Below are 16,699 nucleotides of genomic sequence, written 5' to 3'. Positions count from 1 at the left end.
AATTTTAGAATGAAAGTGGGAGAAGGTTTCCTAGTGTGCCTTCTCAAAACTCTTGTCTACTTAGGGATGGCAATACCACCCGAATCCGCGGGTCCCACCCTGTCCCTACCCGCTCAGGGCAGGTAATTACCCGCCCCGCACCGAGCGGGTTTTTAGCAGGACGGGACGGGGTCGGATTTATGTAAAATAATTAGTAAATGATTAATAATATTGTATCATATTTAAATTTTTACTTTAATTTATGTTATGTATATGATGATGGTTATATAAATTTTGAAATTTAATTTTATTTATTAGATTTTAATAATTATAGGGGCAGGGCGGGTACCCGCATGGGCGGGTTAAGGTTCAACATTTTACAACCCACGGGTAGAAGCGGGCCGGGTTCTATGCGGGTTGTTGTACGGCGGGGTGGGGTCACGTAGAGCAAAAACTGGCCCTTACCCGCCCCATTGCCACCCCTAATCTGCTGAAAACTTGCGGAGTAATAAGGGGTTGTGCACTATAACAGCTAGAATTTGATATTTTATTGAATGTGTGCTTGTTTTAATTTATGCCAACAACTATTTCTCTATGAAAATTGATAAATCATTTTAGTGGATGTCTCTGAATTAAGAAAAAATTCAGCCAAATTTTTGTTAAAATTATTTAAAAATATTTTTGGTTTGTGAAAAAAAATTACAGTTGGTGGAGGATTCTAATTATAGAAAAAACTCTGCTGAAATTTCTAAAAAATTTAATAAGTTGTGTTATTGGTTGAATTATAGGTTGTTTATTACAAAATGATTCCAAGACATCGTATATGGATATATGATAGAAATAATGTTCAAAGTGGAGAAGAAGTTAAAACCTGTGTTTTTTGAGGAGTTTGATCAGTTTGTTGTGTATGTCTTCAACATAGAACTGTTTATGTCTCAAAAGGTATCTACTATCTAGGTATCTGTGCTATAAGCGTCGGCTGACTAAGTGGTTAAGACCTTCGGATATAACCATTCACCTTTACCATAATGGGTTCAAAGATGTGGGTATTGATATGGATGAAACTCGAAGAAGTTGTGACCAGGTTTCACTCTACGTGAAGTGAGTTTTTTAAGATTTCATTAATATTTCAATTCGTAAGATAATTTCTTCATCTAATCAAAACTTCAATAATCTAAAATTTCTTATTTATAATATTGCATCCTAGGTTATTTCAAGAAATAAATCCTGATACATCACTTAATTTTTCACATTGGTTCAGAGAATATGTCCAAGTAAATCTAATTGAAACAATAAAATAGAAACTAGTTACACTTAGTTAGAGCCCAATAAATAAGGGAACAAGCTTCCCAATCTAGAATGTTAATGGATATATGTTTTATTCTTTATAATGGTCAGTGAAAAAGAAAATAGATAACACAGATAGGTTCGTAGGGATGCACAAAATAGTCATTCTGATTGGTATGGTGTGTTGCACAATATAATTTAATTAGATTATTTTTGTCACACTACATATAAGGTGTGTGTGTTTAAATATGAATGGTATAATCCAAGTCCGCAACTAGGAACATGAAAACACAACTATTAGAATATTACAAGGTAAATGTGACTAGAAAATGTAGATATTACGACCCTTTTATTCTACCTCAAAATATATGGCAAGTATACTATTTCCTTTTTTTTTTGGGACATGCAAGTCTAGTTGAGTAGTTGTGGTTAAGAATAAGTCAAGAGGTCGCATCAAGTCTGATGGTGTGGTACAAGACCGCATCTGAGCCGTACAAGAATTATGTTTATGGACTCGGGTTGTTCTTTGCCAACAACCTTTGCACCTCTACCTTGAGGGTTTCATCTGCCTCAACCACCAGCCTTGCTAATCCCGAGGAGGTCAATTTGTGGGAGTAGGTTCATAGGCTCACCCAGAGCCTTCAAGACCAAGGTCACCAGTTACATCTATCTAAGGAGAGGTTTAACGAGAACCTAGCATGCATGGCTGTAAGAGATGCTTATGATGCAGAGACAAAGTCCCTGAGATAGGAGCTCAAGCGGGAGCTAGAGTAGATTTGGTAGATACGGCAATAGATGACAATGTACTATGAGCAGATGCACGCGTGCCGCTAAAGTTACCGGCAAAATTTATCCGAGGGTAACCTCCTCCAATTTTTCACCACCCATTTAATGGAATCCACCACTAATTTTGCCAAAAATTAGTAGTGGATTACAACATCCAACAATAATAAATTTACTAGTAGATTTTTTTTATGATTTCCCGCTAAATCCGATAATGTTTGGCAAGTTTCTTTTTAGTGATTTAGGAATGCATTATCAAAATCAAACTTCTCGATTCACCAATTCTGAGTTAAAGTAATACTAATGATGATTCTTATAATAAAGGCCTCACCACAACTCTATATATTTTTTCGAAATTAATACTCTCAAGTTGGTGAAATCCTTTGGCAACTAAGCATGCCTTCTACCTCAAGATTTTGCCTTTTGGATTCTTTTTTATATCATACACCTACTTGTAACCAACAATGATTGCATTGGATGGAGTATCAACAAGAGACCAGGTTCCACACTTAGTTAAGGTTTCAAATTCCTTTTCCATGACTTGTTTATAATGTTGACAAGTAACAACTTGTTTAGCATTTTTTGGTATTTGAGTAAGTAAACCTAAACAATTAGAAACAACCATTAAATTTCTATGTTTTAAGACACCAAACTTTGATCTGTCATATGTGGGTGTTAGGTGGAAGAAAGGTAGTGTTGTTGTTAGTGGGTGTGATAGGAAAAAGGTTAATCTCAATTCCAAAGATCAGAATAATACTAGTTACTGTTAAAGTATCTGTATTGGTAGGAGTTGATAAATTACAACTACTTGAGTCAAGGGATTGAGAAAGGGAGACTTATAAGTGAGGAAGTTCGAGTGATAGGTGAATGAGAGACTATAATTGTTGGTGTAAAGAGTTGTTTGTTGGGTGATAGAGATAAATGGTTATCAAATTAGGAAGGTAGATCAGACTTTCTAGATTAGCTAACAAAGGGATTTCGCCAAAGTTTTCATGATTAAAGGATTGAGAAGATTTTGAGTTAGAGAAACAAGAGCTACTCAATATCTAAAATAGAAAAATAATTTCATCAAACAATACATTTCTAGAGATAAAAATCTTTCCCTATTTGTTGAGACATTTTATTACTAGAAACATAGTCTAGAAATATACGTATCTCATATTTGAAATCAAATTTCCTGTATTATAAGGTCTTAACAAAGGATAACTTGTACATCAAAAAACTCTTAAACATATAATCAGATTGCTTATGAAAAAAGCCTCATAAAGACTTTTGAAATTCAATTTTGATATAGGCAATCTATTTATAAGATAGTATGCAATAGTGAAGGCAATATCCCAATATTCTAAAAGCATAAATGTAGTAGTTAAAAAAGACAATCCAGTCTTGGTTATATGTATATGCTTCCTCTATATACTTTTTTGTCGTTGGTGAGTGTAGGGGTAAGATAAACGATGAGAAATTCCATGTTCTTGTATTAAAGATGGAAAGAATTTCATATTAGTTTGATTCTTTATAAGATTCTTATAATTTTGAAAAGTTATCAATGGATAAGATTTGTTGACAAGAAGAAAAATGCATGAAAGTTTTATGAATGCATCAAGAAAGCATATATAGTATTTGAAACTAGATTTTGATGTAAATGAGTCTAACCTGCAAATATCTATATAAACTAACTCTAAAGGACAATTGATACATTTTTGCCGCACTGCAAAATTCACAAACTTGATAAGGTAAGTTAGACTTTGAAAAGGGAATGTGACATTGACTTATCACTTTCTGAACATTTCCTAAATTGCTATGAGTTGGTGAATGTATTGTGTGATGATGCATGAGTTTGAATAGAAATTTTGGTAGAGTATGTGGAATTTGCTAGGGATTTGTTAGAATAGTGGAATTTAAGAATTTGAGATGTGAAGTGGATGATTTTGAGTTGAAATGTATAAATTGAGTAAGTTTGAATTTGGTGGATTGTTAATGTGTGAATTGGAGTGGTTTGGGGTCATTTTGATGAGTTAAAAGCTATTTTGGCTTGTGAACTTTTGGAAAAGTTGATAAATTCTATTTTTTAGTTAAAATTTATTTTTGGCCAACTTCGGTGGGCTATAACTCAATCCTCGAAGTTGGAAATTTTATAAAATTGGAGTTGTATAAAAATTTATTTATTGATCTTTCCAACGATTTAAGAATAGTTGAAAAATGAATTTTGGGGAAAAAGTTGGGAATGTTTGAAATTTGGATTGAAAAATTAGTTTCTGTAGCATATCAGCATTTTTGAAGTTTTGATATGTCATGCGTATGCGGAACCCATTGTGCGTATGCGACTTTGTCACATTTACGCTCATGCGTACGTGACGCATGTCACGCGTACGCGAGCGAGCTTCACTACCCAAATATCTCGCGTACGCGAGGGTGGTCCACGTACGCGACTATGCCAATTTTTACCCTCATGCGTACGCAAGTCCACCCAGTTTTGTAAAACTTGAATTTTTGAATTTTTAACCATTCTATTAGCCTTCTAAACTTCTATAAACCTCGATAAGAGTCTAGAGTCAATGTAATTAAGGATAGAAGAGTTAGAGACGAGACATAAAGAGTTGAGTTAGTGGATTAGGGGAAAATAAACAAGATGTGAAGTGATGCATGATGAGGACGAATGTGATGATGAGTGATAATTGATTATGATGACGAATGATGATGTTGAATGAGTTTAATTACTATTGAATATGAATTGAAATGAGATTGAAAGGGTGATTGTTAATGAGATTGATAATGAAATTGATAATGAGATTGATATAGAAATTGATTTTGATTGAGATATATCTGTCTGGGTAGATGTAGTAGTGTTGTTCCATTTGCACCGGGTTATGATTTGAGTCTCCTGAGGTAGATGCAGTGGTTTGCCCCCACTTGTTCCTGGTTGAGAATGATATGTGATATAAAAATTTATTTGAGTCACGAATTTCTTTGGGTAGATGCAGTGGGTCAGCTCCACTTGCTCCAGGTTGAGATATAGATTCTGTTGACCCTCGTCACAAGTTGTGACCGGACACTTTAACTCCCCAGATTTTTCCAATGAGATGAAAATTGATTGATGAATGATTATGAATATATGCATATACTCTTGGGAATGCAAGCTTAGGAACTATCCAGGGTTCGCTACCGCACATGTCAGGTTTGGCTATATAACTGACAAATTAGACTCATCAATCATAGGGTAGGCATACATCATTTACATATGTTTGATTTATTTGGGTTTGATTAATTGTAACTGGTTTGCATAAATGTATATGCTACATGGTTATATGCTAGTTGCTTTACTTGAATCAACTTGTGTATTACTTGTTTGCATTGTTTCTGTTTGCTCACCTGAGAAGTTCCTCATGCTGGTGTTGGTTAACACTAAGGACTGATTCTAGTTCTATTCTGTTTGGAGAGTTGTTAAAAGACGGAAAATGTTGAATCAAATTTAGAATCCCCTTATGATAGTTTCCAAATTATGGATTAGAGAGAACTTAGGATGGATATGATGATGCATGGAGTATAAGATTGCTTAGTGAGTTCCTGTTACCTTTCGCAGTATCTATTTGGCATTTTTACCATACTGGAAACCCATGAGTCGGGGGTTCTCATTCCATATATATCTCTTGTTTTTCAAATGCAGGTTCTGGTGCTCAGCAGTGAGCTGTAATTCATATGGGAGATGGCGAAGTTTTCTAGACTCCTGTTTTATATTTTGTTTAGGATCTCTCCTTATTTATTTTGAAAATCTTATATATATGTAATTTTATTTTGAAAACTCACTATAGAGGCCTTGATATATATTTTGGGAGAGATAGAAAATGTTCTTGTCAACTGATTTTTATTACTGTAACCCTAGCCGACTAAAACTTCGCAGGTCGGGACTAGTAGCTATCATACTTATGTTTATATATATCCTGTCTTTATTCTATTCTTCCTTAATATTTTATTTTATTTCACTACAAGAAAATGGAACATTTGTAACAAATTTAAAATTGTTACAAAAAAATATTTTTTTTGTAACAAAAATTAGTAATTGTTACATAATAATAATATTTTGTAACAACAATATAATTTGTTACAAAACGACTTGATTTTTTTGTTACAAATGATATTGGCTTTTGTAACGAACCATTGTTTTGTTGCAAAATTTTAAAATACTTTGTAACAAAAAATTAATTTGTCACAAAATTCAATATTGTTTTTAACAAGTTATTTGTTTGTCACAAAATATATTTTTTGTAACTAAAAAAATTATTTTAAAATGTTAAAATCTTTAAGATAATTTTATTTTATTTTAAAAATTTTATTTTTAAAATATTATTTGTGTTAATTAATTATTTTTTATAAAAAAATTAAAGATTAAATGATTTATTTTTAAAAATGGTATATATTATTTTATATTTTTTATAAAATTAATACATAATTTACTAATACTTAAGTCTTAAATGTTGATTAAAAAATTATTTTTTAAATTAAAAAAAATTAAATTAAAAAATTAATTGTTAAACATAAATAAAAATTTATTCTGCTGTTTGCCGTCCTCGTCCATTTAAATAAAATTTTGAAAAATTTGTTTAAGAATAAAATATAGAGCTCTGATTTTTTTTCTCTCTTTATTAGTCCTAAATCTAACACTCATCACTAAGCCGGTAAAATCTTCGATTGTTAGAAATAAATAATAAATTATTTATATTGTGGTGTATTAATTTGAATAATTAATATTTTGAATTTAAAATTATATTTTATAAAATGTGATTAATACGTTAATTTTATAATTTAAATTAGAAAAATAATTGTTTGATCCCATTGATAAATTGGTAAATAAAATTATGTGCTCTGAAATTAACTTTTACCGTATTATATTTGAATTCTAAATTATTATTCTATCATGAATATTTTTGTAAAATTGTTATATTACACGTATATATTTTACCTTAACTCTAGAAGTACCAAATAAAACCTTAATTTCACTACATTCCTAAATTTATACCCAAAATCTCTAAACCTACGTTTAGAAAGGGAAAGAAAGGAAACAGGGGAAGCTCGAAGGAGAAGGGGAAAACGGATCCGGACAAGAAAAGAAAGGGAAAGAGCGTGAGGGAGAAAGGGGGGCCGCCTCCGTCGCGACCAAGCCACCACGTTTGAGGTCGCCGTCATGTCTATCGAGTTCCTTCGTGAGGAGGAGAATGACACGCGAGAGAGAAAGAGAGAGGAGACGCGACGAGAAGATGAGGAGAAGGCCGTTTCGGTCGCCACCAAAGCCTCCGATGCCGCCGCTGCCACCGTAAACGTCATCTCAGCTGCGAAGAAGAGGAGGAGGGGCGCTATTTGTACCGTTGTCGCTATTCCACATAGTCGCTGTCGAGAAGCAGAACAAAACAGAGAGAGACGCGAAGGAGGATGATGGAGGCCACCACCGCTGCTATTGCCGTCACTGGGCTAGTCGGAAGCCTCCTTGACCACCACTGAACTCTATGCTGCTGTTAGAGTCACTGATGGAGATATCTTTGCTGTCTCTATTTCGGTTTAGGTCCTTCACTTTCTTAAACTTGTTCTACTTCCATTTTTACTCTACTATTATCCTATTTTCTGCTACAATTAGGTTGAATATTGATGCTAGTGTTGTCGTGGGACTGTTGAAGCTGCTGCTAGTTCTAATTCAGTTATCTTGGTACTCGTTTGATCTTTTCCTTAGGTTTGGTCCATTTACACGTTTTGTTTTGTCACTGCTATGGTTACCATATTCTAGTTTTAATTTAATTTTAGTCCTTGCTTTGAATTTCAGCAGATTGTTGATATTGACAAAACTATGCCATTGTTCATGGAGCTTCTTGTTATTGATCTTGTCCTAGATATTAATTGCTAATTTTATTTTATAACTCTCTTTTGATCTTTTAGGTACTTTACATCAACAAAGTGTTCGTATTGAAGTTTTGAAAAATGTTTTAAAGCTTAGGAGGAATGGCTCTACTACATCTAATATAAGTAGTGTTGCTTCTTATTGTGTTGCAATATTATGCTTACTATTTCAGATTTTGTTTGTAGCTCCTTTAAAGCGCATGAGTAGCTTGTGTTTCGATAAAAAACTATTTGTTCAGTCACTTTATAAGGTGATTTAGTTTTCTTAGACTTCTATTATCTCATATTTAATAACAACTTACTATGTTCCATAGATTTTGGAAAAAGAAGTTCTAATAAGAACATTTTCTTTGTGCAGGTTTTAATTTCTATCTCATAAACTGCTTCCATCATTTTATACATTAGAGATATTGAGAGGCTTGTTCTACAATCACCAAGGTTATACAACTTGATAGATAAGGCTTCACTGTTTTTGAAAATTGGTAGGCATTTATCCTTTTCCGTGCTCTTATTGACAAAGAATCTAATTTACAATTAATATTATATCTTGTTTCTAATTTTTGTTTTAGTTTTTTATATCTTTTTTATATCTTGTTTCTTATGTTAAACAGTGACAAGTGATTCTTGCAAAAATATTATATCATAATTATTATGATTATTTAAGTTAATTGTGTGAAATTATGCAGATTTTTTTTAATGAATTGCTTTGTCAAGGTCTAAATTCTACTCTTTAATTGTTGCAGCCATCAAAAGAATTGTTGAATATGTTGCTCAACTGAAAAAGAGTTGGGAAAGGACATGGTAAGAATTTTAGAGTTTGTATTCATTGTTGAATAATACGAGTATAGTTTTTTGTTTTTTCTGTGCATTTTTAAAGGAAAAACAAATCTTGTTTCTTAAGCTAGTGTTTTTTGGTTGGTGGTCTTTTCAGATGTGTGGCATTTATTAGAAGCTTCTCCATGAGAAAGGAGCTGTATGAACATGATGGAGTTTGTAATTTATAGTTTATATTTTGGAGATTTATAATTTCTTATTTTTCTTGTCCTATGTATCTATTTAGTTCATTAGGGTTCTTCAATGTGTCTTGTTAGTTTGTACTTTAAAGTTATATGTTGAAGATTTATAAAATAATCTTAGTTAAATAAAAGATATTTGAACTATCTATGCTATTATATATTATATAAATGTTGACTTGTTGAGTAAATTAGTTAATATATTAATTAATTAAAAAATAATATGATTTGACAAATTATGTGTGTAATTTGTATTAAAAAATTATTACAAAATAAATAGTGTTTTGTAACTAAAGAAAAAAAATGTTATGAAATCAAGTTATATTTTATAACAAAATTTTATGATAGGAAAAAATATATTGTCACCAAAAATATTTTGAAGATCAAAATTTGTTATCACTTTTGTAACTACTTTTGGTTTTTTGTATCAGAAAAATTTATTACAAAATATTACTTTGAATTGTAACAGTTCCATTTTTTGTAACAAAAACTTTTTTTAACGAAACATACTGCAACAACCCTTTTTTTGTTACAAAATCTTTTTGTTTCAAAATTTTGATTTTTTGTAACAATTCTTTTTGTAACAAATCTGCTTTTTTTGTAGTGTTTCCACTTCCCCGATAGCGCTTTATTCTTTTCATCGATACGCGAGCGTTTCTGTTTATGATATTTCTGTTGTTTAATAATTCCTTTCAATTATATATGTATTATAAATCTATTTTGAGTCGTATCACCTTATCATCATTGATTTATAACTCGAGCATAAAAATTTGAATATTAAGGTATTATACAACTAAAATCCCACCCAGCAATGAAGTTTGCAGTAAATTTTGCAAGAAATGAAATTCGCAACTAATTTTGCAACAAAATTCGTAACTAAAATCGCAGCAAAATTTTCAGAAAATGAAATTCATAACTAACTCTGTAACAAAATATTTGCAACTAAAATTGCAACAATAAAATTCGTAGCAAATTTTATGGAAAATAAAATTCGCAACTAATTCTGCAATAAATTTTTACAACTAAAATTGCAACAATCAAATTCGTAGCAAATTTTGCAACAAAAACTACAACAATGTAATTTGCAACAAAATTCACAAAAAAAAATAATTTACAGCTAAATGCGCAACAATTTTTTTGCATCTAAATCTGTAAAAAATAAATTCACAATAAAATTCACATAAAAGTAAAATTTACAATTTTACAACTAAATTCGCAAATTTTATTGCAAATTTTGCTACGAATTTGACATAACTCAAATTTATTGTCAAAATTATCTATAAATTTTACTGCAAATATTTATTTCCGAATTTTTTAAGTAATATTTTTCTTTTTCTATTATAAAAAGTAGTTGTAAAATTTGCTGCAAATTTTAAAATTCACAGCAAAATTTCTATATCTTATTCGCGAATGATAAATTCACACTAAAATTTGTAATAAAGTTTTGCAAAAAAAATCACAAATAATATCTACAGCTATTTTACTATTGTTTAGGAGTGACTTTCCTTTGAGTGTAGTCACTGGAGTGAGATAGTGGAAGCTAAGGTCCAAATTTCAAGCAAATTACAGTAATAGAATCAGAATTCATGTCAACGTACAGAGGGGGCAAGGCATCGTTAATTTCCTACCCCAACGAGTAACGCTTATAATAGAAACACGCAATATTCCACGTGCAATGCATATTGCAAATTGCAAATTGCAAATCGTAAATGTTGCCATTCAATGAGTCAGAGGATCCCAATTGATCAATCTTACGGTGGAATCGGGTTCCTTGATAGATGCAAAAACATTGAAATTATGGATCCACAAGTTCATCATGTAGTCACAAGAGTCCAAAACCTTATTACCTGATAATACTATCTGCCAGCTAAAACTTTCACGTTCACACATGTTCATTTCATTAGCTTAATTTGTCTTAAAGTCCATTTATAATTATTTTGAGCATATAGTTTGCATGGTATGAATATGTAGTATGTAAAAATAAACATGGATCTGAGTACCAAGAGAAGATAGAGTTATAATGTTACTTTTGCTCTTTTTTTTTTTTTTAAGATTTATATGACAAGCATACAATGACGGAAAAGGATATAAAGTAATTGGAAAAGTATAGATAGACAATAAAAATATTAAACAATGTGAATAATAGATATATCGAATGTTCATTTCACTAAGTATGCAGGTGATTTTTTTAATATTAAGATTTAGGTGGATAATTTGGAGGTGTAGTATGTTTTGATTTGATTGGTGATTGTTCATGTTATTTAAAAAAATTATTGATTACTTAGCATAATCCAAAGTAATTAATAGGTTCTTCATAAAACTATCTCTTTTAAAATTTAAATTCATAAAAAAACATATGATAAATAATTATATTTTTAATATATTTTTTAAATAAAAATGTTTTTTAAATTTGCTTGAATAATATGTGCATAATTTTTTTTTAATGTCTTGTACTGAATTTTTTTTTTAGAGTCTAACAGAGATTGAACTCTATAAACCTTTTAATCATATAAGTTCTAATACAATATCATTGAATTATTCTAAAAAATTTAATTTAATAGAAGAAGATACATAAATAATTATATGATTATATTTTTAATACACTTCTTATATGATTATATTTTTAATACACTTCTTTATACATGAGAATAACAAGATTTGAAATTTGAATCTAAATTTTTTTATCATAAAAATTCTGATATCATATCATAAAACTACTCCTAAAAATTCAAATTAATAAAAAGAGACATGTAACGATGATATTTTTAACATGGCCATTATTTCTTAATTTTCTTCATAGCACTCATTACTTTGTATATCTTATTTTTAATATATAACTTTTTTCTTACTGTGTGTGCTTCCAGTAGTAAGTCTATATTATATAAAATGATTATCGCAATTTTTATATAAAAATACATCTATATGTACAAGGTAAAACAGTGTATTATATATAATAATTAAAGAAATGAAGTATTATTAGAGATATAGTTATTATTTATGTGTCTTATTTTCTACACTTAATATTTTATAAAAGAAATAATTTTATGATATGATATAAAAAAAAGACATATATAAAATTTATATAAATCTAAAACTAACTCTTGCATGAGTGAATACATTAAAAATATTATCATTCTATATATATATATATATATATAATTTTTCTCTTTCACTAAATAAAATGTAAAATATATTTTATGTTCATATCATGTATGTTATGTCAAATAATAAAGAAATTTATATCGATTTACTAAGACAAAAATAAATATTCAAAATATTTCTTATAAAGTCCCTATTCCGATCTTTAATTTATTTGAAATAATAATAATAATTGTACGTCCACTCATGAATATTTAAAGTTAGAACAACTCATCACCCTCGCACTATATAAACAACCGTTCACTCCAAGTATTTCCCATCTTCAACAAACACTAATAATATCTTAATTAAGCTCAAGCACTTGTGAGTGAGTTACATAACTAATTATTAAGTTGAAGAGATGGCTTCCAAAACCACTTCCCTTGCTCTTTTCCTCACACTCAACATCCTCTTCTTTGCACTTGTTTCCGCTAACAATGCACCATGCCCTCCTCCACCAAAGCACAATAAGCACCACCACAAGGGTGGATCGGGTGGATCTGGTGGATCCGGATCCACCCCATCCACACCTTCCGGCGGGCGTGGCACTGCAGCCTGCCCACGTGACGCACTCAAACTCGGCGTGTGCGCCAACGTGCTCAACGGTCTTCTGAATGTGACTTTGGGGCAGCCACCGGTGGCCCCTTGCTGTTCCCTCCTTAACGGCCTCGTCGACCTTGAAGCCGCCGCGTGCCTCTGCACCGCCCTTAAGGCAAATGTTTTGGGCCTCAACCTCAACCTTCCCATCTCCCTTAGCTTGCTCCTCAATGTTTGCTCAAGGAAAGTGCCACATGGCTTCCAATGCAACTAAGCAATGATGCAAAATATATTTATGGTATTAGTTGTTGTTTTAATTTCCATTATTATTGTTTTCTTTTTCTTAATTTTTCATTATTAATTGGTGTGTGATTCTTGTACGTGCATGGAGAGATTAACTTCTCGTTATTGTCCCTTCAATTCATTGTATGCTTTATCTTTAGAGTGGAAGGGTCTTTCTGAAGCTGTTGAGCTATAGTGTACTTTATTTGATTGAGAAATGATTATATATTCCAATAATTTTTTGTTATTTTAATCTCTCTTTTCTATTATCAGCAAGCTAATAAATTATTTTCGCTTTCTTACTTTTTCCAACAACTAACAAGATAAAATTAAATCAGGAAAAATAAAATAAAAAGGGAGAATAAAGAAAGAAAATAAAAACAAGCATGTTAATAAACCCCGGTATGGGCCCGTGAGAAGATTCTTGTATGGGATATGTCTAATATTTTTTTTAAATAAATAATTTGTACAATAAAATCAACCACTAAAAATAATTACTAATATATTTATATATAAATATACATGTTGTTTAATTTATTTTTAATGTGTATTTATATTCTAACATAACAAATATATATATTGTTTAATTTATTTTTAATATATATTTATATTTTAATATATATTTTATACTGATAACTGATTTTAGTTATTAATTTTAGTATACATGTAATATTTTTTTAATGGGCAAATTTAATACAACATAAACTAAGTGGACCTTGTTGGATTTTTATAATCGCAAATGTTTTGATAACAAAAATAATTAGTCAAACATAATTTAAATTTATTTTATTTAATATTTATTAATTATTATAATAATTAATAAATATTAAATAAGATAAATTTTAGTTATTTTTTATTTTTTAATATTATTATTTTATAATTAAAAAAATATATAACACAATATATTAAATGATCAATAATTAAACTTTAATCATGTTGTAATATAAGAGGCCCGAAATAAATATGTCGCATAGTAAAACCAAAACTAATTAAATAAAGGTCATCAAGGCCAAAAATGGTAAAGACAAAGAAACGGCCATTAAATTGCTGTCTCCTACGAGTTGCTTATATATTAGGGTTATAATTAGTATATCAATGAGCAAAAATAAAAAAGTTGTTTTTTAACTATTTATTCTCTCTATGCTACATATATAATTATTTCTTTTGAAAAAATAAAAAAGTTATTATCAAACTTCTGAAAATTAAATCGGTGAAACTAAAAATATAATAATTTAAAAATTCAACTAATATTCAATAGAATTAAATTGGATATAATAAAATATTATATTTATATATAAAAAATACAAATCACAATAATAAACCAAGAGGGTAAAAGTTTACACAAATTCGTCAAACCAAAATCTGTTTCGTGAATCCATCAATGCACATTTATATGTAGTTTGAACCAACTTGATTCGAACTCCATTTCTACGTAATTTGAATCAGCTTGGTTTGAATTATACACAAACACATGCACACACTAATTCAAACCAGTTTGGTTCGAATTATACACAAACACACGCACACACTAATTCGAACCATCTGGGTTCGAATTATACACTTGTTAAAAAAATTAATAATTTAAAAATTAAAAAATATATATTTTATTTTATACATTAAAAAAAAGCTAACAAAATATTTAATTACGAGACTTCTTTAAAATATTAATGAGCTATCAATTTGAATTCCATACAATACTCTTTTGTCTATTTTTAATAGTTTATGAATATTTTTTAATAAAATTTTTTAATAAATTTATTTAAATTATACTACAAAAAATATTTGATCCTATGCAAAATAATTTTTAAAAAATTGCTTAAAAAATGTTAGGAGTACTATAAAAAATTATAACGTTCTAATAACTTAGGTAAATACATGCATGTACTCAAATTTTAAATAAAATACTCTATATCGTCAGTAATAATTTAGAAATGAAAGAAAATATTTTATTCCATATAAAATAATTAAAAAAATATTTTATTCTATACAAAATAATTTTTAAAAAATGGCTTAAAAGATGTTATGAATACTATAAAAGTTTGTAATATTTTAGTGATTTAGGTAAATACATGATAAAAATATTTTTTCTTTAATTTTTAAATTATTAATTTTTTTAGTAAATATATAATTCGAACCAAGCTGGTTCGAATTAGTGTGTGCATGTGTTTGTGTATAATTCGAACCAAACTGGTTTGAATTAGTGTGTGCATGTGTTTGTGTATAACTCAAACCAAGCTGGTTCAAATTATGTAAAAATAGAGTTCGAATCAGACTGGTTTGAATTACATATAAATGTGGATCGGTGGATTCACAAAGTAGATTTTGGTTTGGCGGATTTGTGTAAAATTTTACTCCCCTTAATTTATTTGAGTTTTTTACCCTAAATTTTTATATTTTTATTATTTTAAACTGATTAATTACTAGAAAAGAAGACTAATTCGACCAGTTTGTTATTTTTTGACCTACCTTTTTAATTTTTAACTAAGTGACAATCAATTTTTATATTAAATCGGATTGGTTAGTTGTCCTCTAGTGGTTCAGTTAACCACTTCGAATCGACCCGATGCTAAAAACTTCGTTCTTATGTAGGAGTGAATCAATCATCCAAAAACTAAAAATGAAATAAATAAATAAAAACTAATAATTTACCCCACATGGCCACATACATACCAGTTGGGGAAGAATAAAGATCAAACTACTCTATTTGCCTATTGCTATAATGTATGGTCAAAGGTAAATTAGTTTTATTTCTCTTATTATTTATATAAATTTCAGGAGAAGTTATATTCATTATTGGTTTCATTGACGTTTGTTGTAACAAGTTTGTCTTTTCAATGGTATGAATTTCCATACAGCTTCAATTCCATACATATATGATTACTAGATAGCCATTAAAATATATTAACCTTGTGTATTTGAGATGTTCCCTTATATACCAAAATTCCTTTTAGTTGTTATTTAATAGGACAATTAATCAAAGCAAATAGACATGTTTTTTCCTATGGAATATGTCTTTTTGATAGTATGAGGATATATTTAGGTTAATGTATACAATAATAATTTATTCAGGATACAGAAACTTCTGATCTCATTAAGAATTTTAATAACATTGAGTATATGTATAGTTGGCAGATTAAAAAAATTTGTAACAGATTTTGGGGAAATATTAATCAATTTAATATCATGTTACTTTCAAAATTATTTCATTTGGGTTCATAATAATAAATATAATTTTGTTAATTTATACGCCAATTAAAAAAATACAAAATCATATCACCCAAAAAAGAAAGAGCTCAAAGTCCAGAACTAAATAAAAATTGATATACCATGTCCCCTTTATATGATTAGGGACGAATTCAGAAAGTTTAGTATGGAAGGCCGAATTTTAAATAATTATTTTTATTTTATAAAAATAATTAACATATAGTTATTAGAGTTAATATTGATAAAAAATTTATCAATATATATAATTATAAATTTTTTTTAAATTTTATTTTTAATATGATAGTTACATAAAAAAATATAACATAACAATATCAATAGTGCATTATATATAAAATTATAAAGTACCAATAATTTATAGCGTATTTAGTTAAAAATAATCATATATCTTATAATTAAAATTAATTCTTTCAAAAAATTTTAAAAATTTAAAAATAAATGATAAATTATTAATTATTTAAAAGACACATCTTTATAGAATACAAAATATAAGATATTTTTATAAAAGTTTTTCTTTCAACAACATAAATTTAGAAGAAAAATAAGTATTTTTTATAAAAAAAAATATCTAAAGT

The 16,699-nt window shown here is 28.9% G+C and overlaps 1 protein-coding gene across 1 annotated transcript; it reads left to right on the top strand.

Annotated features, from left to right (window-relative positions):
- Positions 1 to 12,370: 12,370 nt before the first annotated feature.
- Positions 12,371 to 13,149, top strand: LOC130972459 (14 kDa proline-rich protein DC2.15-like). The gene has a single exon (XM_057897177.1). The coding sequence runs from the start codon at positions 12,445 to 12,447 to the stop codon at positions 12,892 to 12,894; it is 450 nt and encodes a 149-aa protein (XP_057753160.1). The 5' UTR covers positions 12,371 to 12,444; the 3' UTR covers positions 12,895 to 13,149.
- The last annotated feature ends 3,550 nt before the right edge of the window (positions 13,150 to 16,699 follow it).

This window comes from Arachis stenosperma, chromosome 1 (genome assembly GCF_014773155.1).
Source record: "Arachis stenosperma cultivar V10309 chromosome 1, arast.V10309.gnm1.PFL2, whole genome shotgun sequence".
Taxonomy (NCBI): Eukaryota; Viridiplantae; Streptophyta; class Magnoliopsida; order Fabales; family Fabaceae; genus Arachis; species Arachis stenosperma.
This window is presented reverse-complemented; position numbering and strand designations above follow the sequence as displayed.